This window comes from Neophocaena asiaeorientalis, unplaced genomic scaffold (genome assembly GCF_003031525.2).
Source record: "Neophocaena asiaeorientalis asiaeorientalis breed wild unplaced genomic scaffold, Neophocaena_asiaeorientalis_V1.1 scaffold443, whole genome shotgun sequence".
NCBI lineage: Eukaryota > Metazoa > Chordata > Mammalia > Artiodactyla > Phocoenidae > Neophocaena > Neophocaena asiaeorientalis.
In genome coordinates, this window is record NW_020171808.1 from 2,396,939 (window position 1) to 2,420,982 (window position 24,044).

At 41.0% G+C, this 24,044-nt stretch overlaps 1 protein-coding gene across 1 annotated transcript in view; it reads left to right on the forward strand.

Annotated features, from left to right (window-relative positions):
- MICU2 (mitochondrial calcium uptake 2) overlaps nt 1–24,044 on the forward strand; it is a 62,286-nt gene that overhangs the window by 1,597 nt on the left and 36,645 nt on the right. Inside the window, exon 2 of the mRNA XM_024752318.1 lies at nt 24,006–24,037. Coding sequence (XP_024608086.1) covers nt 24,006–24,037 — 32 coding nt within the window. The remainder of the gene's footprint in view (nt 1–24,005; nt 24,038–24,044) is intronic.

Genomic DNA, 24,044 nt, shown 5'->3' on the forward strand with positions numbered 1-24,044 from the left:
ATTAAAAGGAACATGTTTTTGAAAAACAAAAAAAAAAAAAAAAAAAAAGGTTGAAGAGAGAGAGAGGGAGAGAAAACAGGAATTTTGTGTGGTCAAACTGGCTAAAAATTGAATTATTATTATAACAATTTTTAAAATAAGCTTTAATACCTATACTGTACTTATATAAAACTAAAACTTAATTTTCTTTCATCTGCTAAAAAGAGAAAGCTTCATTGGACTAATGGTCTGCTCTTGATAAGCTATTGTGAAAGGTTTCCGTTTTTAAGTAATCTGCCCAGAAAGTAACAATTTTGTGTTTTATCAAAATAATTTCCTGTGCTTAGTGTTATCTTTATCACCAGGTCTTTGATTACTTGAAAAAACCTAGTTTTCTCAATATTAAAGTTTTGCTCAGAACTGAAAAAAAAGGAGGGTCATACAATGGAGTCATGATGCCACTGGTTTAAAAAAAAAGCCTGAAAAAATAGAATAAGAAGCAAAAATCCGAAAGCTATAATTAAATAATTTTATTTCATAAACTGTCTACTCCCAGTTAATCCCAAATCATCAGAAATTCTTAGTTTTATTTATCTAAATCAGTCCCTTTCACTTTGCAGAGAGTAGACATGGCCTCGTCCTCTGTGCCCTGTATTGCAGAAGTGTTCTTTGAAAAGTTCTTGGCTTCCTGACACCTTTCAAAGTGTGCCAAGAGTCTTGCCCTGTGGATAGCTGCATATGGAACAGGTGGAATGGGACAGGGCAAGGTGAGCTGGAAGAAGTGTAGATTGAATTTGGGAAGACATTATTGATACTGAGGGATGGCTTGAGCAAAAACGAATGATCATGATGTGTTCTAGGGACAGTAAGTTCACCAATCACTAGCACCAAAGCATGGCGTTGGGGGGTAGTGAGAGATCAAATTGGAAAACAATAAGGGCCAAATGTACAGAGGATTTGGGTGACCCTGTGCAACTACCAGAGAAATGTGTATTTGGTGGAGATAAAGGGACGTCATCTTGAACCAGTGAGGGATCAGTGAAGGTTTATGAGAAGGAAAATAAGGTGGTAAAAATATATTTAGGTTATTTTGGTACACCTTCTGTTAATCTAAAACGCTAAAACAACCAGTTATTTTACCAGCAAAACGGTTTATTTGGGAGGAGCAAAGAATTGCATTTCAGAACGTGCATCAGTGACAAACCACGTCCCTTAAAGCAAAGGACTGAAAACTCTTTCATAAAAGAGAAGGGGAAATTGGGAGGGGCTGTTATAAATGAAAGGTGCACTGAACAGAAGTGGGAGTTTGAAGTAGTGGCTTTTCATTGCCCGGCAAGGAGCACATGTTTCTCCCTCTTGCTGGAGATGCATGGTGTGTCTCACTGGGGGTCGCATTGAGCACTGGAGGTGTGTGCACGAGCGCTGCCCTCCTGGCCTCCCAACTCCCTTACAGTAACGTCTCCCTTTATTAGCTTTCACACTGTTTTGGAGGGAAGCTTAACAGTATATATCAGAAACCTTGAAACTATTTACTTATTTTGATGCAATAAGTTTCTTCCTAGAAAATTAGTCTAAGTAAATAATTGGAGAGATACAAAAAATTTTCTTTTAAAAAATAGTTTAGGGCTTCCTTGATGGTGCAGTGGTTAAGAATCTGCCTGCCAATGCAGGGGATATGGGTTCGATCCCTGGCCTGGGAAGATCCCACATGCTGTGGTGCAGATAAACCCATGTGCCACAGCTACTGAGCCTGCGTGCTAGAGCCCACGAGCCACAACTACTGAGCCCATGTGCCACAACTACTGGAGCCCACATGCCTAGAGCCCGTGCTCTGCAACAAGAGAAGCCACAGCAATGAGAAGTCTGCGCACCGCGACAAAGAGTAGCCCCCACTCTCAGCAACTAGAGAAAGCCCGCATGCAGCAACAAAGACCCAACGCAGCCAAAAATAAAAACAAATAAATAAACTTATTTTTTAAAAAAAGTAGTTAGCCTCTTCAACATATAAAAAGATTGGACGTTGTCACTCCTGTTCTCACAGCACAAAAGAAGCTGAAAGACTGAAAATCAACAGCTCTTCTCAGATCCATGAGAGAATTGAGACCACAGGGCACACAGAGCGAAAACTGGAGAAGGTAGACACAGAGAGAAGCCACCGCTGGAACCACCATCTGGCAGGAGGGTTTCAGGAGTTGCTAGAGCCTGAGCATGGGCTACCTTCAGAGATAAAAATTTGTGAAAATCCACCCTGAGGGCCCCACCAGTCCTCACAGTGAAGATCTGAGAAAAATCCTCTCCTGCTTCCCCTCAAGGGGAGGAGAAAAGTAGCCGTTTTGAAATTCCTAGAGCATTCTGTTCTCCTTAACAAAGTCCTGCACAAAAAGGAAGCTGTGTTACCCAAGTCTAACCCACAGCCTAATCAACCTGGGGAAATGGAAGAACCCAACTCCAGCCCCATATACCCTTCCTGCCTCACTTAAGGGGGAAAAACAAAAACAAAAAACTGAAAGCACTTGCGAAGATCACAGCCTAGGGACACGGGCTCACTGACAGACTGAGACCCATCATAGGATCTCCCCACACGTCACCACACACCATCAGTAGGGCTCCTATATAGCACACGGATACAGCTGAAGGAACTATGCCTCTCAGACCTTACTTAAGAAGGCTCTAGGGAGACAAAAACACAGCAGAGGAGACAAACCCGGACATTAGGAAATTTTAGCTGCTGACATTCACAACTACAGCAAACAGTGAACACAGCCTAATGCTAGCCAAGTAAACATAGAACCTCACACCAAAGGCCTATTTACTGCAGTAATGTTTACCCAGCACATCATATCTGGCTCTCAACAGTAAAATCAAGTGGCATGCTAAACGGTGAAAAGCGTCATCTGAAGAGGCAAAAGCAAACATCAGAACCTGATTCAAATATAGCAGATATTTTGGAATTGTCAGACCAGGAATTCTGAATAACCGTAATATACTGAGGACTCTAAAAGAAAGAGTTCACAACATATAATAACAGATGGGTAATGTAAACCGAGACAGGGGAACTCTTAGAGTCAAAAGGAAATGTTAGAAATAAAAAAATCTGTAACAGAGATGAAGAATGCCTTTGATGGTATCATCAGAATAATCCTCTAGGCCCAGAAAATAATTGGTGATCTTGAAGGTATGTCAGTCAAAACTTCCCAAACTGAAAAGAAAAAAGACTGGAAAAAACAATATTCAGAAACTGTGGTATAATTCAAGAAGTGTAACATGCCCATAATGGCAATACCAGAAAGAGAAGAAAGAACAGAAGAAATATTTGTAGTATTAACAGCTGAGAATTTCCCAAAATTATTAACAAACACCAAACCACAGATTCAAGAAACTCACAGAATACCAAGCAGGATTAATACAAAAATAAACTCAAAATGGATACCAAGCAGGATGAATACAAAAATAAACTCAAAAGGCCTAAATGTGGGATTGACACTATGAAATTCCTAGAGGAAAATGTAGGCAGAACACTCTTTGACATAAGTCACAGCAATATCTTTTTGGATTTGTCTCCTAGAGTAATGGAAATAAAAACAAAAATAAACAAATGGGACATAATTAAACTTAATAGCTTTTGCACAGCAAAGGAAACCATAAACAAAACAAACAGACAACCTACAGAATGAGAGAAAATATTTGCAAACAATATGACTGACAAGGAATTAATCTCCAAAATATACAAGCAGCTCATGCAGCTCAATATCAAAAAAACAAACAACCCAATCAAAAAATGGGCAGAAGATCTAAATAGACATTTCTCCAAAGAAGATATACAGATTGCCAACAAACACATGAAAAGATGCTCAACATCACTAATCATTAGAGAAATGCAAATCAAAACTACAATGAGGTATCACCTCACACCAGCCAGAATGGCCATCATCAAAACATCTTACAAACAGGGCTTCCCTGGTGGCACAGTGGTTGAGAGTCCGCCTGCCAATGCAGGGGACATGGGTTCGTGCCCCAGTCCGGAAAGATCCCACATGCCGCAGAGCGGCTGGGCCCATGAGCCATGGTGGCTGAGCCTGCGCATCCGGAGCCTGTGCTCCGCAACGGGAGAGGCCACAACAGTGAGAGGCCCATGTACCACAAAAAAATAAAATCTACAAACAATAAATGCTGGAGATGGTGTGGAGAAAAGGGAACCCTTTGGCACTGTTGGTGGGAATGTAAATTGGTGCAGCCACTATGGAGAACAGTAGGGAGGTTCCTCAGAAAACTGAAAATAGAGTTACCATATGATCCAGCAGTTCCACTGCTGGGCATACATCTGGAGAAAACTCTAATTCGAAAAGATACATGCACTCCAGTGTTCATAGCAGCACTATATACAACAGCCAAGACATGGCAGCAACCCAAGTGCCCATCCACAGATGAATGGATAAAGATGTGGTCTATATACACAGTGGAGCCTTAGCCATAAAAAAGAAGGAAATAATGCCATTTGCAGCAACATGGATGGACCTAGAGATTATCATACTAAGTGAAGTAAGCCAGACAAAGACAAGTATCATATGATACCCCTTATAGATGGAACCAAAAAAAAAAATACAAATGAACTTACGTACAAAACAGAAATAGACCCACAGACATAGAAAACAAACTTTACCAGAGGGGAAAATGGAGGAGAGGGATAAATTAGGAGTTTTAGATTAACATATACACACTACTATATATAAAATAAATAACCAACAGGGATCTACTGTATAGCACAGGGAACTATACTCAATATTTTGTATTAACCTTTAAGGGAAAAGAATCTGAAAAAGAACAGATGTATATATGTATAACTGAATCACTTTGCTGTGCACCTGAAACTAACACAACATTGTAAATCAACTATACTTGAATTTCTTAAAAAAGAAAGAGAAAGAAAATACTTTGAGATGAATGAAAATGAAGACATAATACATCAAAAATTATAGAATGCAGCTAAAAGAGTGCTTAGAGGGCAGTTTACAACTGTAAATACCTGTATTAATAAAGAAAAAGGTCTCAAAGCAGTAACCTAACCTGTCATCTTAAGGCACTGGAAAAAGAAGAGTAAACTAAACCTAAAGCAAGCAAAAGAAAGGAAATAACAAAGATGATAAAGAAAATAGAGGCTAGAAAAAGTAGAGGAAAATCAATGAAACTAAAAGCTGTTTCTTTGAAAAGAGGTGTCAAAAGTTGAAAAAACTTTAGCTAAATTGACCAAGGGAAAAAAAAAGAGAAAACTCAAAACTATTAGACAACGGTGAAAGAGGGAGCATTACTAACAACCTTAACAGAAGTCAAAAGGATCATGAAGGATCATAAAGGAACACCATGAACAACTGTATGCAAATAACTTAGATGAAATGGGCAAATTCCATTTTTCTCTGATTCTGTGGATTATCATTTCACTCTCTTCATAGTGTCCTTTGATACACAAAAGTTTTTAATTTTGATGAAGTCATATGTATTTGTTTTACTTTTGTTGACTATATTTTTAGTGTCATAGTTGAGAAAATATTGCCAAATACAAAGTCATAAAGATTTGCCCCTGTTTTATAGTTTTAACTATTGAGGTTAGGTCTTTGATCCATTTTAAGTTAATTTTTGTAAGTGGTGTAAAGTAAAAGGGTGCAACTTCATTCTTTTGCATGTGGCTCTCTATCTGTTTATTATTTATTATCTAATTATTTTTATCTATTATCTAATGATGTGATTATTCATTTGTTGAAAAGAGTGTTGTTTCCCCCATTGAATTTTCCTGGCTTCCTTGTCAATATCCAACTGAGTATAAATGTATAGGTTTATTTCCAAACTCTCAATTCTGTTTTGTTGTTCTGTATGTGTATCCTTTGCTAGTACCACACAGGCCTGATTACTGGAGCTTTGTATTAGGGTTTGAAATCAGGAAGTCTGAATCCTCCAACTTTGTTCTTCTTTTTCAAGATTCTTTTAGCTATTCAAGGTCTCTTGAAATTCCATATGAATTTTAGGATGGCCTTTTCTGTTTCTTCAAAAAGCACCATTGGGGCTTCCCTGGTGGCACAGTGGTTGAGAGTCTGCCTGATTTGGATTTGTCTCCTAGAGTAATGGAAATAAAAACAAAAATAAACAAATGGGACATAATTAAACTTAATAGCTTTTGCACAGCAAAGGAAACCATAAACAAAACAAACAGACAACCTACAGAATGAGAGAAAATATTTGCAAACAATATGACTGACAAGGAATTAATCTCCAAAATATACAAGCAGCTCATGCAGCTCAATATCAAAAAAACAAACAACCCAATCAAAAAATGGGCAGAAGATCTAAATAGACATTTCTCCAAAGAAGATATACAGATTGCCAACAAACACATGAAAAGATGCTCAACATCACTAATCATTAGAGAAATGCAAATCAAAACTACAATGAGGTATCACCTCACACCAGCCAGAATGGCCATCATCAAAACATCTTACAAACAGGGCTTCCCTGGTGGCACAGTGGTTGAGAGTCCGCCTGCCAATGCAGGGGACATGGGTTCGTGCCCCAGTCCGGAAAGATCCCACATGCCGCAGAGCGGCTGGGCCCATGAGCCATGGTGGCTGAGCCTGCGCATCCGGAGCCTGTGCTCCGCAACGGGAGAGGCCACAACAGTGAGAGGCCCATGTACCACAAAAAAATAAAATCTACAAACAATAAATGCTGGAGATGGTGTGGAGAAAAGGGAACCCTTTGGCACTGTTGGTGGGAATGTAAATTGGTGCAGCCACTATGGAGAACAGTAGGGAGGTTCCTCAGAAAACTGAAAATAGAGTTACCATATGATCCAGCAGTTCCACTGCTGGGCATACATCTGGAGAAAACTCTAATTCGAAAAGATACATGCACTCCAGTGTTCATAGCAGCACTATATACAACAGCCAAGACATGGCAGCAACCCAAGTGCCCATCCACAGATGAATGGATAAAGATGTGGTCTATATACACAGTGGAGCCTTAGCCATAAAAAAGAAGGAAATAATGCCATTTGCAGCAACATGGATGGACCTAGAGATTATCATACTAAGTGAAGTAAGCCAGACAAAGACAAGTATCATATGATACCCCTTATAGATGGAACCAAAAAAAAAAATACAAATGAACTTACGTACAAAACAGAAATAGACCCACAGACATAGAAAACAAACTTTACCAGAGGGGAAAATGGAGGAGAGGGATAAATTAGGAGTTTTAGATTAACATATACACACTACTATATATAAAATAAATAACCAACAGGGATCTACTGTATAGCACAGGGAACTATACTCAATATTTTGTATTAACCTTTAAGGGAAAAGAATCTGAAAAAGAACAGATGTATATATGTATAACTGAATCACTTTGCTGTGCACCTGAAACTAACACAACATTGTAAATCAACTATACTTGAATTTCTTAAAAAAGAAAGAGAAAGAAAATACTTTGAGATGAATGAAAATGAAGACATAATACATCAAAAATTATAGAATGCAGCTAAAAGAGTGCTTAGAGGGCAGTTTACAACTGTAAATACCTGTATTAATAAAGAAAAAGGTCTCAAAGCAGTAACCTAACCTGTCATCTTAAGGCACTGGAAAAAGAAGAGTAAACTAAACCTAAAGCAAGCAAAAGAAAGGAAATAACAAAGATGATAAAGAAAATAGAGGCTAGAAAAAGTAGAGGAAAATCAATGAAACTAAAAGCTGTTTCTTTGAAAAGAGGTGTCAAAAGTTGAAAAAACTTTAGCTAAATTGACCAAGGGAAAAAAAAAGAGAAAACTCAAAACTATTAGACAACGGTGAAAGAGGGAGCATTACTAACAACCTTAACAGAAGTCAAAAGGATCATGAAGGATCATAAAGGAACACCATGAACAACTGTATGCAAATAACTTAGATGAAATGGGCAAATTCCATTTTTCTCTGATTCTGTGGATTATCATTTCACTCTCTTCATAGTGTCCTTTGATACACAAAAGTTTTTAATTTTGATGAAGTCATATGTATTTGTTTTACTTTTGTTGACTATATTTTTAGTGTCATAGTTGAGAAAATATTGCCAAATACAAAGTCATAAAGATTTGCCCCTGTTTTATAGTTTTAACTATTGAGGTTAGGTCTTTGATCCATTTTAAGTTAATTTTTGTAAGTGGTGTAAAGTAAAAGGGTGCAACTTCATTCTTTTGCATGTGGCTCTCTATCTGTTTATTATTTATTATCTAATTATTTTTATCTATTATCTAATGATGTGATTATTCATTTGTTGAAAAGAGTGTTGTTTCCCCCATTGAATTTTCCTGGCTTCCTTGTCAATATCCAACTGAGTATAAATGTATAGGTTTATTTCCAAACTCTCAATTCTGTTTTGTTGTTCTGTATGTGTATCCTTTGCTAGTACCACACAGGCCTGATTACTGGAGCTTTGTATTAGGGTTTGAAATCAGGAAGTCTGAATCCTCCAACTTTGTTCTTCTTTTTCAAGATTCTTTTAGCTATTCAAGGTCTCTTGAAATTCCATATGAATTTTAGGATGGCCTTTTCTGTTTCTTCAAAAAGCACCATTGGGGCTTCCCTGGTGGCACAGTGGTTGAGAGTCTGCCTGCCAATGCAGGGGACACGGGTTTGTGCCCCGGTCCGGGAAGATCCCACATGCCGTGGAGCGGCTGGGCCCGTGAGCCATGGCCGCGGAGCCTGTGCTCTGCAACGGGAGAGGCCACAACAGTGAGAGGCCCACGTACTGTTAAAAAAAAAAAGCACCATTGGAATTGTGATAGGGATTGCAATGAATAGAAAGATTGCTTTTTGTAGTACTGTCATCCTAACAATATTAGGTCTTCCACTCCATTAACACAAGATGTCTTTCCATGTATCTAAATCTTTAATTCTTCCATCAAGTTTTATAGTTTTTACTGTGCAAGTTTTACACCTCTTTGGTTAAATTTATTCCCCAATATTTAATTCTTTGTGATGCTATTGCAAATGGAATTGTTTTCTTAATTTCATTATGGGATTACTCATTGCTAGTATATAGAAATACAACTGATTTATGTGTGTTGATTTTGTATGCTATAACTTTGATAAATTCACTCATTAGCTCTAACAGTTTTTTGTGAATTTCTTAAGATTTCCTGCATAATGAGATCATGTTTTCTATGAGCAGATTTAACTGGACTTGTTCCTTTACTATTTGGAAGCTTTTTATTTCTTTTTCCTGCCTAATTACTCTGGCTAGAAGTTCTAGTCACATGTTAAATAGAAGTGGCAAAAGCAGCATCCTTTTCTTGTTCCTAATGTTGCTGTTAAAGCTTTCAGTCTTCATCATTGAGTATGATGTTAGCTCTCATATTACATATGTGTGCCCTTTATGATGTTAAGGAAAGTCTCTTCTATTCCTAGTTTATTGGGTGTTTTTACCATGAAAGGGTGTTAGATTTTGTCAGATGCTTCTTTTTTTTTTTAGACCAATTTTTATACTGTTTTTCCACTTAACATTTTTATTTATTTATTTTATTATTTATGGCTGTGTTGGGTCTTCGTTTCTGTGCGAGGGCTTTTTCTAGTTGCGGCAAGTGGGGGCCACTCTTCATCGCGGTGCGCGGGCCTCTCACTATCGCGGCCTCTCTTGTTGTGGAGCACAGGCTCCAGACGCGCAGGCTCAGTAATTGTGGCGAACGGGCCCAGTTGCTATGCGGCATGTGGGATCGTCCCAGACCAGGGCTCGAACCCATGTCCCCTGCATTGGCAGGCAGACTCTCAACCACTGCACCACCAGGGAAGCCCTGTCAGATGCTTCTTTTGCATCCATTGAGATGATCTTGTGGGGTTTTTCTTTCATTCTATTAATGTGGTCTATTGCATGGATTGATTTTCATATCTTGAACCACCTTGCATTCCAGTGATAAATCCCATTTGCTCATGGTGTATAATGCTTTTAATGGACTGTTAGATTCTGTTTTCTAGTATTTTTTTGAGAAATTTTACACCAATATTAATAAAAGATAGTAGCCTGTAGTAGTTTTCTTTCCTTGTTTGTGTCTAGCTTTGGTATCAGAGTAGTGCTGGTCTCTTAGAATGAGTTCACACATGTTACCTCCTCTTCAGATTTTGGAAGAGTTTGAGGAGGATTGATGTTAATTCTTTAAATGTTTGGTAGGATTCACTAGTGAGACCATTGGCCCTGGGCTTTTCTTTGTTGGGGAGTTGTTTTTTTGTTTGTTTCTTTTTGTGGTATGCAGGCCTCTCACTGCCGTGGCGTCTCCTGTTGCGGAGCACAGGCTCCGGACGCGCAGGCTCAGCAGCCATGGCTCACGGGCCCAGCCTCTCCGCGGCATGTGGGATCTTCCCGGACCGGGGCGCGAACCCGTGTCCCCTGCATCGGCAGGCAGACTCTCAACCACTGTGCCACCAGGGAAGCCCCGTTGGGAAGTTTTTGGTTACTGATTCACACTCCATACTTGTTTGGATATATTCACATTTCCTATTTTTTACTGTGTTCCGTAAGTTTCAGCATGCTGGTTTATAGTGTTGTCCGCATTCTCTAGTTCTTTACTGATCTTCTCTGTGGCGGTTCTGTCCATTGTTGAAAGTAGAGTATTGAAATCTATTATTGTCGAACTGTCTTTTTTCCCTTCAAGTCTGTCAGTTAGGCAACTTTCTAAAAGCATATGAAGAGTGAGATCCCATTTTTCCTTGTTTATATATATGTGTAAGTAACATACAGTCTACAAGGATATTCGCCACATTGCTAGTAGTTCACTCTTACTTTTGGAATTACCAGTTTTTGTATTTTCTTTTTGTCTTGTAATTTTCTGATTCATCAGCAACAAATATTTATTATTTGCATTAAAAAGAAAAAGTTAAAAATACGTCTTTGGGGCTTCCCTGGTAGCGCAGTGGTTGAGAGTCCGCCTGCCAATGCAGGGGACGCGGGTTCGTGCCCTGGTCCAGGAAGATCCCACGTGCCGCGGAGCGGCTGGGCCCGTGAGCCATGGCCGCTGAGCCTGCGTGTCTGGAGCCTATGCTCCGCAACAGGAGAGGCCACAACAGTAAGAGGCCCATGTACCGCAAAAAAAAAAAGTCTTAAAGAAATCTACATTTAGAAGGTGAGTGAAGCAAGAAGAGCCAGTTACAGAGATTTTTTTAAATAAGGCCATTGGCCACGGATGAGAGTGCAGTGTCATGGGAGCAGGAAGTGTTTGGTCAGTAGTGTGGGTGTCCAGAAAGATCCAGTAGGATGGGAATTGGGGAGAGGCTGTTGGATTTGGTCATCAGCATGGGTCACCAGGACCTTTGGTAGATCGGTGTCAAGAGAGTGGTAGACAGTTAAAGAAAGAATTAGAAAGAAATGAAAATGACGGGTATAGATTGCTTTTTCTAAAAATTTTTATCTGAAAGGTACAAAACAGAGAGGATGATACTATGAAAGAAAACAAAGGATAATGAAAGAATTTTTTAGAAATACTTAATAGCCAAACAGTTCTTGTTTATCAGAAATGTCTGCGCTGTGACCTATATTGTAATTTATTCTAATTTTTTCATTTAGGGTTTCAAGTGGAGGTTGTAAAAGCTTGATTAGCAGAATATTAACATATCATATACTTGTAAACAGTATGTGTTAGTGTCTGTTTTCTCTTTACCTGACTCAGTGGCCCCCTCCTTTGACTTTCTCTCACAAACACTTGTATCTTCTTCCTCATGTAACAGGAGCTCTTTAGTCTTGCGCTCAGTGTTGTCGAAGAATTTCCCCCTGTTTTATGTTCTTTCAAGAATTTTCCTGGGAGTTCCCTGGTGACCTAGTGGTTAGGATTCCGGGCTTTCACTGCCGTGGCCCAGGTTCAATCCCTGATTGGGGAACTGAGATCCCACAAGCCGTGCAGCACAGCAGCCCCCCCCTCAAAAAAAAAAAAGAATTTTCTCCCATTTTATGTTCTTTCAATTGAATGGAAGTTTTACTTCGCTCTACTTTGTTTTAGCCATAGGCCCAGGTTCTTCTAATGAAGTTCAAAGTTTACATGGCTTTTTCTTTCTTTCATCGTTGTTGTTTTTATGCAGCCCTTGATTCAACCAATTTAGGTTCTTATAATGTTTCCACTTTATTATTCATTGGAATGCAGTTAAACTCTATCAGAAGGCATTTAGCTAAATGAAGAATTGAGTAATTTTGAAGGCTGAATAATACATCCTTTATGCATATGATGTCCTTCCTCTTCATTTTTCATCATGGATAAGAAGACGAAGAATCTTGGTTGCATTCCTACGGATCATGATGAACAGCAAAACAAGAAAAAAGGGAGGCACCCCAATGACCCGTGATCTTCATGTGTAAACAGAAAGAAAGAAAGCAGTCTGAAATGTATTAGCTCCTAAACTCATTTTTACCTGGTATTTATCTTCCTGGACTTCTTACAAATAATATAGTTTATTAATAGTAATTGATGGGGCTTATTTGAACCCTCTCCCCACGCCTCTTTCAGGTGGATGCTGGCTCTTTGTTCTCCTTCATTATTTGTTAGGTTTGGGGGAGATCAGTGTCACCCTAATCCGTATTGCACACTCAGAAAACCATAAAAACGTGCTCCTTTCAGAATTAGGTTATCTAGCTAAAACACCATCTTCCCTTGCTTAAGTTCTTTTCTATTGAATTCCAAGCTTTGATGCTGTTTTCTACTAAATGTCGTTAACCTTACAGTACTTAGTTCTCAATTTTAGTGACCTTCGTTCTTACCATTCACCTCCCATGTCCAATTACTTAGAATTGCCCCAGTTTTGAAATCCCAAATTACAGAATCCCACTTTACCCACTTTCTCATACCCGGCATACCTATTCTTGACCTCATAAAAGCTTCTGCTCTCAGTTACCCCATTTTTCCCAAGTTCTCAGCTCCTTCTGCACCTCCTTCCTTCCCTGTAGCCACACGACTTGTCATTTTGTCACTCTTTAATAATTGCTTCCCAGTATCTTTCCCCTTTGTCCTTGTTGAACCTAGACTGCTGTGAACTGTTGGAGAAAATCCCATGGTTATGCAGATTGGAGCCACTAAATTCATGTTCTTAAACTCGGCCTAGATTCTCCAAGGCATTTACACATCGCTGCCTAACCTTCTGCCAGCGGTGCTCCCTGCCCTGCTGAGACTCGTTCCTCCACCACCCCCTCTGCATCTCCTTCCCTCGTTCTCTCTGCCTCTACCGTCTCAGTGTCTGAAGCTTACAGATCCTCTTGTGTCTTTACTGTCTTGACGACCCCAGCACAGTCAGCCCCGTCAGCTACTCGCTTTCCAGCGGGCGGCCCCTGCGCTCGCGGCCTGCACCACAGTCTGGCTTCCTGCCTCCCCTCTCTGCTGACTATTCTCTTGAACGTCAGCGGTGGCCCCCAAATGGCCAAGACGGGTGGCTGCTGTTCGCCTGACTCTTGACTGACCCTCTAGCAGCACTTGCTGCTGTGGACGTCTCTCCCTGGGCACCTGTGGTTTTGTTCTCAGCGATGTGTTCCTGCCGACTGTTTCCTTTGTGCTTCCTCTTCCTACCAGTGCCTAAATGGTCCCTCCCTTCAGCGCTGCCTTAGACACAGCCCCCCAGGGGGTTATTGCTGCTCAGGGCTTCACCGTTGTCGCTTCAGGGTCGTTTTCCCGCTGTCTCAAGCTCTCCGCTGGCCCCTAGAAGCTCTGGTCTCGCTGTGCATCAGGCACTTACATTCGTGCGTTATCCCCACAGGCATCTGGAACTCAGCGCATCGGAAACTGAAGCCCGCTTCCTCCCCATCACACCCTTTCCGGTGCCCCCTTTCCCTGCGGTGGCGCTCCCCCAGCTCACTCAGGCTGTGGGGAGTTTTCGTGGACATGTCCAGCTGCCTCATGTTTTGTATCTGCTCCATCACCAAGAGCAGCTTATTCTCCCTCCTCCACTTCTCTTCCCTGTCCTTCTCTGTGTCTTCTGTGTCTTTTGCTCAGGGTAGGCCCTCAGCGCTTCTCCCCGTATTATTGCGAAGGACTCCTTTCCTTCAGGCTGGACCTCCTCCTTCTGAACAACACACTGATCCTTTTACTCTCCATAAACGCGTTTAGTGGTTCTAGGAGCTCTTAACTTACTGCTCGGAGCCCTCCTGCTCTGCCTTGTGCCTGTGTCTATCCTGCCGGTGGTACCCTTTGGTTCCGTCATATAGAGCAACTTAAAAACCAGCTCTTCGGGCTTCCCTGGTGGCGCAGTGGTTGAGAGTCTGCCTGCCGACGCAGGGGACACGGGTTCGTGCCCCAGTCCCGGAAGATCCCACATGCCGCGGAGCGGCTAGGCCTGTGAGCCATGGCCACTGAGCCTGCACGTCCGGAGCCTGTGCTCCGCAACGGGAGAGGCCACAACGGTGAGAGGCCCGTGTACCGCAAAAAAAAAAAAAAAAAAAAAAAAAAAAAAACCAGCTCTTCGATTTAAAGCTCTTTATGTAAGACAGCAACAATATGTCGTTGTCATGAGGAAAGCACTTAAATTTTACTTGGAGAAATGTTATTAAAAGTCAACTTTCTTATGACTTTTTCTCACAGTAATTTTAGCATGCAGCTCATTTTAGTAGAATATGATGTTTATTGTGTTCCTTCTACATTGCAATTTTATTGAATTAATTTTAGCATCTTCAGAATTAAAAGTTTGCTGAAAATGTGTTTAAGGGTACCATAATGAGGCTTTATATTATTAGAAAGATTATCTTATATTAGAAAATGAAAATTTTGTGGTCAAGCATAATTTTCCTTCTTGCCTTAATGGCCTGCATGCTTAAGTGTAATGTTCTGTTACTATAAAATGTGTACAGCTCTACCTTAGAACTAATGTGTTGTAGCAGCATAGAGAGAGCGTTTATACTGTGTCTTCCTACCTTAGTAACTTTTGTTAAGGACACGTTATTTCCATTTTAGTCAGACAGAGCTGCATTTTTATCCAGCCGACCAAAGCAAGGCAGGATGCACAGAAGTCAGTGAAGGATGCGTCAGGGTTCTTTTACCCCATTTGCAGGCACTGCGGTGGGAAATGCAGGACAGACCGACTGCTGACTCGTCAGCGCAAACAGCAGTGACGAGACTGTCCCGCTCCCCAAGAGCCACAAGATAAATGCCTGCCCCTCTTTCCAGAGGCTTTTGTTACAAGCACAGTGCTGTGCTCACATCTCAGTCCCATCTATTCCACTCTGCTGCCCTTTTAATCCCTCTTACCTTGCTCAGTTATTTTCCATAGCACTTGTCACACCCTAAGGTTTACTATAATATGTATTTACAATTTCCTTACTTTTGAAGTTTACTGTTTATTATCTGTTTCTCCCCCTAGAGCACCTGCTCCGTGACAGGAATGTGTGTCCCTTGTGCTCAGTGACATAAACCAAATACCCAGAGTAGTACTCGGCACATAGTAGGTATTCATTCATTCACAGGAGTTTCTATCAGGCGTCCAAGAGGAAGTGTCTAGTGAGCAGTTAGATGTACAAGTAGGAGAGAGAACGGAACTGAAATGTAGGTTGAAGACTTCAGTAGATTCATGAGAGCTGAGACTTCGTGAGGTTGCAAAAGTGAGTTTAGATGGGAAAGGCGGGTGGAAGGAATGAGCTCTGGGCTGACCCAGCGTTACAGGTTGGGGAGGGTAGGTGGGAGCAGCTAAACGGTAGTGTGATTCCATTTATATGAGGTGTCCATCCTAGGCAGATATGTGGAGACAAAGTAGATTCGTGGTTGCCCACAAGTAGGGGAAGAGGAGTGACTGCTAATGGGTTTTCTGTTCTTTTGGCGGGTAATGAAAATGCTCTGAAAGTAGGTGGTGGTGATGGTTGTACCACTCTGAATGTACTAAAAACCATTGAACTATACAGTTTCATTGGACGGATTTTGTGATATATGAAGTATATCACAGTAAAGCTATAAAAACATGTAAAAATACCAATCCTTGTTCCCAGTTGAAAATATTAATTTTAAAATTATTTTCATGGAAATGACTCTGACAAGCACAGGTTTCTGCTAACTGACCATACCGCTGAACTGAATGAATAAGCGTTTTCAGAACTCTGATGGAAAACTGATGAATTCATAACAGTGCTCACAAAAGATCAAGATGAAAAAAAGTTAATTACACGGGACTGAGTGCACTGATGAGGAGGATTATAATTTTTGTGACTTTCTGTTTGAATAAAAAAAAAATCCCACAAGGACCCAGAGGCAAAAAAATACACAAATCAGTTTTCACTGCAGAGTAAAGGAGCTGTTACAGTGGAGGATTCCTGGACTGAATGTCAATATTATGACACGGTGTGAGTGTGTTTCGTGTTTGGTAACTGCAGTCATTGTTGCTTTTGTTGTGGCCATCCATTTACAATGCTTGGTGTCAGTTTATTTATCTCTTGTAAAAATAAGATACAGTGTGTGTGTGTGAAAAAAAATGAATACAGTAAATAAATAAAATTATTATACTTTGCAAAAAATACATGGAGACGCTAAAATAATAAAAACATGACTCTTTATATGCATTTCCAATATCAGAGAACTCATTGTGGGTCTAAACCGAAACATATTCATCTAGGTCAGTTCTACAGAAAAGTGAACTGATTTGTAGGAGCCATCTCAGAAGTTTTAGAAGCACAGTTGCTGGTAAATTCATTGGCCAAAAAAAATTAGCTGCTTAGGCTTCCAAGGACTCACTAAGCCGTCTCCTTCCCATCCAGTCACTGCGTGGGTAAGAGTGGGCCGTGAGCACACTGCCCTGGCAGCATCTGAGTGCTGACCCATCTCCACACGTAAATACTTTCTCCTCTCCCGGCCTTCTTGTAAACACACACATGCACACACATACCTAAGACGGGGCGTGGTGAGCACTTGCATAGTCGTCAGACTGCAGGGTGGCAAATAGTTTGTCTGTCCCCTACCTACCTCATGACCCCGCACCCTGACTGGGGAGGATGCATTTTCCTGTGTGAGAAGAACAGGTTTAAAGCCCACGGGCCATGCTTTTATTTCTTAAAGACAGATTTCTCCTCCTTGGAAGGATATTCAGGAGGGTCAGTTTCCCTCTACCCTTATATTCTTATGCTTTTAATCAGCTTACTTATTGTTGTTCTCTGAATGATATAAAAAGGAATCATTAAAAAGAAGGGGTGAGGGGCTTCCCTGGTGGTGCAGTGGTTGAGAGTCCGCCTGCCGATGCAGGGGATGCGGGTTCGTGCCCCGGTCCGGGAAGATCCCACATGCCGTGGAGCGGCTGGGCCCGTGAGCCATGGCCGCTGAGCCTGCGCGTCTGGAGCCTGTGCTCCGCAACGGGAGAGGCCACGGCAGTGAGAGGCCCGCGTACCGCAAAAAAAAAATCATTCTAAGTATGAGATTCTTTGGAATTACATACAATGTAAGCCTACTTTACGGGGCTTGTATACAACAAATAAAAAGTAAAAATTAAGACATTTAATTCTAAAATGATTCAACTTTTCATTCAACATCCTGAGAAAAAAATTAAAACTTGGATTCTGTTTTCTAACATTCATATACATATGACTTCTGGCTTTTTTTTGTGATTGTTGTCGTAAGAAACTGGAAGAACTGTTCACTGTATGTATTTCAAAGGTCATTTATCAACAGTTTGTACGGTTTTGGGATGTGGCATCAAGAAGCATTAGCCTGAAAGGTTTATTCCCCAGTGCCAAGCTCACGGTCCACACTGAAGCGCTGAGCTCTGGTCCCAGCTTCATCCTGTGGCGTCTTTATCAAGTGGAGGCCGTGGCACGAGGAACAACTTTAATCCCTCGTAAGGACAGCTGGTTTCCATGGTGTTTGGGGACATGGGGACCCTGACACACAGAGCAGCCCAGATCAGATCAGTCTGGTGTTTAATTTCACACCAAAATGAAAATCCTGGAGGATGTGAACAATAAATGTGACACGCACCCTCAGAGAGTCTCCGGTCTAGTCTTGGGGACAAAACTGATGCCCCCCTTACGAATTCTTCTTAAGCTTCCGTCTCCAAGTCGTCCTCTCTCCTCCTTGCCTTCTTCCTCGAGGACCTTGCCCCCATCAATGACTTAGCTGTGCCTGAACACTGACTTCTTCACGTGTGTGTCTCCAGACCAGACCTCTCACCTGACCAGCTTCTTGTCTAGGAAGTGCCAGAGGCATCTCAAGTCAGCAACCGTAAATGTGCTGCGGGTGCCCTGCGCCTCCCCGCCCGCCGTCCCTCTGCTGGTGAACAGCACCGTCACGGTCTCTCGTTCGACCGTGTTCCCGGACTGGCACAGTGCCTGGCACAAGTATTTATTTAACAGCTTAATAAGTACATATATCAACAGTTATTATATAATGAAATGATGAGTTATAATCCACACCTTTATTAAAAATTTTATTGGCTACACCTCATGTAAGAGGCACTGTGTTAGGCCTTGGGGATATAGCAGTAAATAAAACAGATATTAATGGAATTCACAATCTAGTGTAGAGTTGGGGTAATAGACTATCTAATGTGGTAGTTTCATCAGAGAGGTCAGGGAGAGCTGGAGGAATCATGACTTCACAAAGGGTGTGAGAAAAATGGACACATTTCCGTAAGCAAACAACAGAAGGGAGAAGAATGTTCCCTCTGAGGGGATAAGTCTGTTACGGTGCTGCAGCAGGCTGTATTTCCAGAAATGGCTGCAACGGTATTTCTGGTCCCATATGCTCCTCCAGAACTTTGTCAGCCCCCATCAAGAGGTGGGACCTGTATCCCCTCTCCGTGACCTTTGCGACTTCCACTCCTGGAGATGCATGGATGTGACAGTGGCACTTTGAAGGCTAGGTCCTAAAAGGCCATGTGGGCCTACAGCCAGTTGCTAGTATCGTTCTTAATAGTAAAAGATTAGATGCTTTGCCTCTGAGATCAGGGAGTAGGCAAGGCTGTCCACTCTCACGGCTTGTATTCACCATGCTACCGGAAGTAGCGACCAGTGCAAAAAGGCAAGAAAAAGAAATGAGACCTACAGATTTAAAAGGGAAAGGGAAGTTGTCTTTGTTCAGAGACATGATTATGTAGAAAATCTCAAAGTATCCACAAATAATAAGACTACTAAACTAGTAAGGGAGTTGTCAAGGTCATAGGACACAGCACCTCTGTATGAAAATCTGTTGTATTTCTGTACACCAGCATCTCCGCTGTGTCGTGGCCTTACACTTTGTCCTACACACTCCAGCAAAGGACCTGATCGCCGCTCAAAGAGAAAGTAGAGGTCGTGAGATAGTAACACCCCCGTCACAACCATGGCGCTCTTCCACCTCATGGCGGGGGTGGGGGGGGCACCGCAGGGCCTGCTGTGTTGGCAGAGGGTTCCAGCCCTTCCATCTCAGGCCCGATTCACCTGCTAGTCCCGGAACGCTTTCAGCCCTACTTTTCTGGGCTAATTCCTGCTAATCTGTCAGGTCTTAACTTAAGCAGCTCTCATTTGGAGAAGCTTTTCCTCACCTTCCCCGCTCCCCATTGTTTAGTTTCTTAGCTTTCTATTTCCCCCTTTATATCAGTTTTCAAGCTGTAATTAAATTATTTGTTATGTATAATGTTATTAATTATTTCACAGTGCTTAAGGTTGCAAAAAAGAAAGTCACATTTCCCTTTTTTCCATTCAAAAATGATGTAAGTGTGGGCTTCCCTGGTGGCGCAGTGGTTGAGAGTCCGCCTGCCGATGCAGGGGACGCGGGTTCGTGCCCCGGTCCGGGAAGATCCCATGTGCCACGGAACGGCTGGGCCCGTGAACCATGGCCGCTGAGCCTGTGCGTCCGGAGCCTGTGCTCCGCAATGGGAGAGGCCACAGCAGTGAGAGGCCCGCGTACCAAAAAAAAAAAAAATGATGTAAATGTATTTCAAGAAACGACTTATCAAAGTTGGCAAGGAGGCCAGTTTTAGGCATCTTAGGGCATCACATTTGTCTTCCTCTAGAAGAAATGCCGACCAGAGGTCATCTCTGGCTCTCACTATTTAAATATTCCAGCAAAATAAACAAGCCATATGCTTTGTTGAAAGAAAATAGCACCACTGAAATTTGCCTTCCTTTTTTTCCTCCAGTTATCACTTTTATTAGTGATATTCGGGAGCTCAGTCGCTTTGCTAATGTGCTGTTTTCTGCCTTGATTTCCTTCATAGCTGAGACTGAATTCAAGCAAGTGTGTAATCAGCTCTTACACCAATTCTAATAGTGATGCTAAGTTGTTCCATGTATTTATGCAAGATGTGAAATGATGTAAATGTCTCTACTGTGTAATTTTTATGTGTCAGAAGTCCACTTATCTCTAGCAAAATGAAGTTGAATTAGATACTATTAGCAATGTTTTTATACTTATGATTATCAAATAACTTTATTTTGGCTACAGGCAAAGATTTATTTGACCTATAACAACACTTAATATGTATTGTTCCAGTTTTACTTACTTTAAGTATTAAAATGGCTGTTTGCCTGTAACAAGATGTGCTTGTTCCTGGTTTTTAACTTCAGAAATCCTCTGTAAACAGTGAAAACCACGTGGTGGAATCTCCAGAGTAGGTGGAGACCTTTTAAAACACTCTACTTCTTGAGCCAAAATTCCATCATAGTGTTGAAGATTTATCCCTTCCCCTACCGAGAAAAGCCACAATGTATTTTCCATCCTTTCACACTAGCACAGTGAAGCAAGGCATCCTCAACTCTAGATCTGCCTTTTTTGCTGTTAAGTTTTTCCCATTCTGTTATTTTTATATGACAGCATAAATGTATATGAAATAGCTATGAAAACAATAAGAATGCATTTCTTATGTGTGTGAAAATATTTACAAATAATGTGGCTGATTAGGGGTTAATATCCAAAATACATAAACAGCTCATTCAACTCAATCTCAAGAAAACAAAAGACACAATTAAAAGATGGGCAGGAGACCTGAATAGACATTTTTCCAGAGAAGACATACAGATGGCCAACAGGCACATGAAAAGATGCTTGACATTGCTAATCACCAGAGAAATGCAAACCAGAACTACAATGAGGTGTCACCTCACACCAGTCAGAGTGGCCGTCCTCAAAAAGAACACAAGTAACAAATGTTGGCGAGGATATGGAGAAAAGGGAACCCTCCTACACTGTTGGTGGGAATGGAAATTGATGCAGACACTGTGGAAGACCGTATAGAGGTTCCTCAAAAAAATAAAAATAGAACTACCATATGATCCAGCAATTCCACTCCTCGGTATGTATCCAAAGAAAACATTTGAAAAGATACATGCATCCAGATGTTCATAGCAGCACTATTTACAATTGCCAAGGTATGGAAGCAACCCAGGTGTCCATCAATAGATGAATGGATAAAGATGATGTGGTGTATACATACAGTGGAATAGTACTCAGCCATAAAAGAGAATGAATTTTTTCCATTTGCAGCAATATAGATGGACCCAGAGGGCATTATGCTAAGTGAAGCAAGTCAGACAGAGAAAGGCAAACACTATGTTATCACATATATGTGGAATCTAAACAATACAACAAATGAATATAACAAAAAAGAGATTCACAGATACAGAGAAAACCAGTGGGGAAAGAGAAGAAGGAGAGGGGCAATATAGGGATAGGGGATTAAGAGATACAAACTACTCTGTGTAAAATAAGCTACAAGGATATACTCTACAGCAGCGGTCCCCAGCCCTTTTGGCACCAGGGACCGGTTTCCTGGAAGACAGTTTTTCCGCGGACCGGGACGGTGTGGGGGAGGGGGGGAATGGTTCAGGCGGTGATGTGAGCGATGGGGGAGTAGATGAAGCTTCACTCCCTCAGCCGCCACTCACATCCTGCCGTGTGGCCTGGTTCCTCACAGGCCGCGGGGCCAATGCCAGTCCGCAGCCCGGGGTTTGGGGACCCCTGCTACAGCACAGGGAATATACCAATATCTTACAATAACTATAAATGGAGTATAACCTATCAAAATTATTAATCACTATGTTTCATGTCTGAGACTAATATTGGACATCAACTCTACCTCAATTTTTTAAAAAGTAGGGGGGAGAAGACTGGCAAAAATGAATACATATATCTAAGTATATTTAATGTGTCTTTGTGTTGTTACTGTTGTCAGATGGCCAAAGGTCATGCCCCTCGTGTAGCCGACCAGACCACACCCTTCTTAAATCTGATACTTGGTCTCTCTCCTTGGGGAGCCCATAAACGAGTGGTCTAAAACCAGGCAGCCTGGGTGAGAGGCACTAAGAAACCCCAGCAGAGGGTTCTGGGTTGGAAATACCACAGTCTCCCGTGTTACTCAGAGAAATGTTTATTGACTTAGGAGAAAGGAAGTAAGAAAGACAAGGTGTTCTCCTAGGAGCTCTGCCTTGTCTTTTTTTTTTTTTAAACCTAAAAATGAATTTTCTGTAACAGAGGTACCCCAGACTTTTTATCAGCAAAGGTAATTTCTTTATCATTTTCTAATTATTCCATTTTGAAAAAAAATTTTTTCAAGACAAGTTCATTTAGTACGTGGATTCTCCATTTTTGATAATCAAATACATATACAGGTATCCGGCAGAACTTGTAGTCAACATGAAATAACCGGGTAACTTCTATCTATTTGATGATCTCATGTTATAATAGCACCTAAAATTAGAATCGAGTTATTTGTCATTGCGTAACACTTAATAGTTTATCAGTGACAAACAATTTTTCCAAAATAGTAACTCCTAAGCTTACAAACATGGTCATAGATGTTTCTAAAAATTATATGGTCATGTTCACAATTAATGTTTTAATTATTAAAGCAAAAATAAAATCTTGATAATTAACAGTAAATAATAGAATTTGTCCCCAGTAGATTTATAATCCAAATTTAAGCATCCCAAACTGCAAAAAGCCACATCTAAAAGTATTCTTTTTTTTCAACCTGTCGCCTGAATTTTCACACACCATGTAATTGCACTGAACAAACTTCATGGATAATTTTGAGAGCAAGAAGGGAAGTTTGTGATGCATATGGCTTACGTAAGAAATAAAATTAACAAAATATTTTTCAGTGTTCTAGATGTGTAAATGGCTTGAGGCTGTCTTCAGAAAAAGTCTCAACAAAAGAAGCAAGGTGATTGCTTTAGAATTACAGTGGATAAGAGGAAAATGAGGTCAGCCTAAAGATGATGGTGGAAAGCCTGAAAGAATTTTAATCTGTTATCCAGTAGGAAACTGTTAAAAGTAACATCACTTTAGAATAAACAGCCATCTTGGCCAGCCTTTACTTTTATTTTATTTATTTATTTTATTTATTTATTTTTGGCTGCATTGGGTCTTCGTTGCTGCACGCGGGCTTTCTCTAGTCGCGGCGAGCGGGCTTCTCATTGTGGTGTCTTCTCTTGTTGGGGAGCATGGCGTCTAGGCACCCGGGCTTCAGTAGTTGTGGCACACGAGCTGAGTAGTTGTGGCTCGCAGGCTCTAGAGCGCAGGCTCAGTAATTGTGGCTCGCGGGCTTAGTTGCTCCACGGCATGTGGGATCTTCCCATACCAGGGCTTGAACCCGTGTCCCCTGCATTGGCAGGCGGATTCTTAACCACTGCGCCACCAGGGAAGCCCCTGACCAGCCTTTAGATCTGACTGCAGAGCTGTGACCTTAAGAACTTTTCAGGGTTAAAAAGGTAGCTTTCTGAAAGATGAATGTGTATTTTTTTAGTCAATGAAAGCAAAAGGAGACAGATTTTAATAATCATGTAAAGAAAGAAATAATGTTTGGCACAAACTTATTTCTCTTAGCTACGATGAGTGAGAGATGGTTAGAAGGTTCCATATTTCTGGAAGGGAGTGAGTGAAAGTGAACATAGGTCTTACAAAGAACTACAGTGTTTGTGTTTACTTAGAATTCTCTGGCTCATAACTTCTGTTTAAAGATATGAGCTAAAATTGCCAGACTTCTATTTTTTATAAATATTTAGTTATTTGTTTTGTCTTTTAAGTGATTTTCTTCTTAATGGAAGTTGAATTTTACCAAGGTATATGGGTACTAAATAATATTTCTTCTTTGCTATAGGTAAAACTTTAGTCAAGAGGCTGACAAATAAGGTAAGCA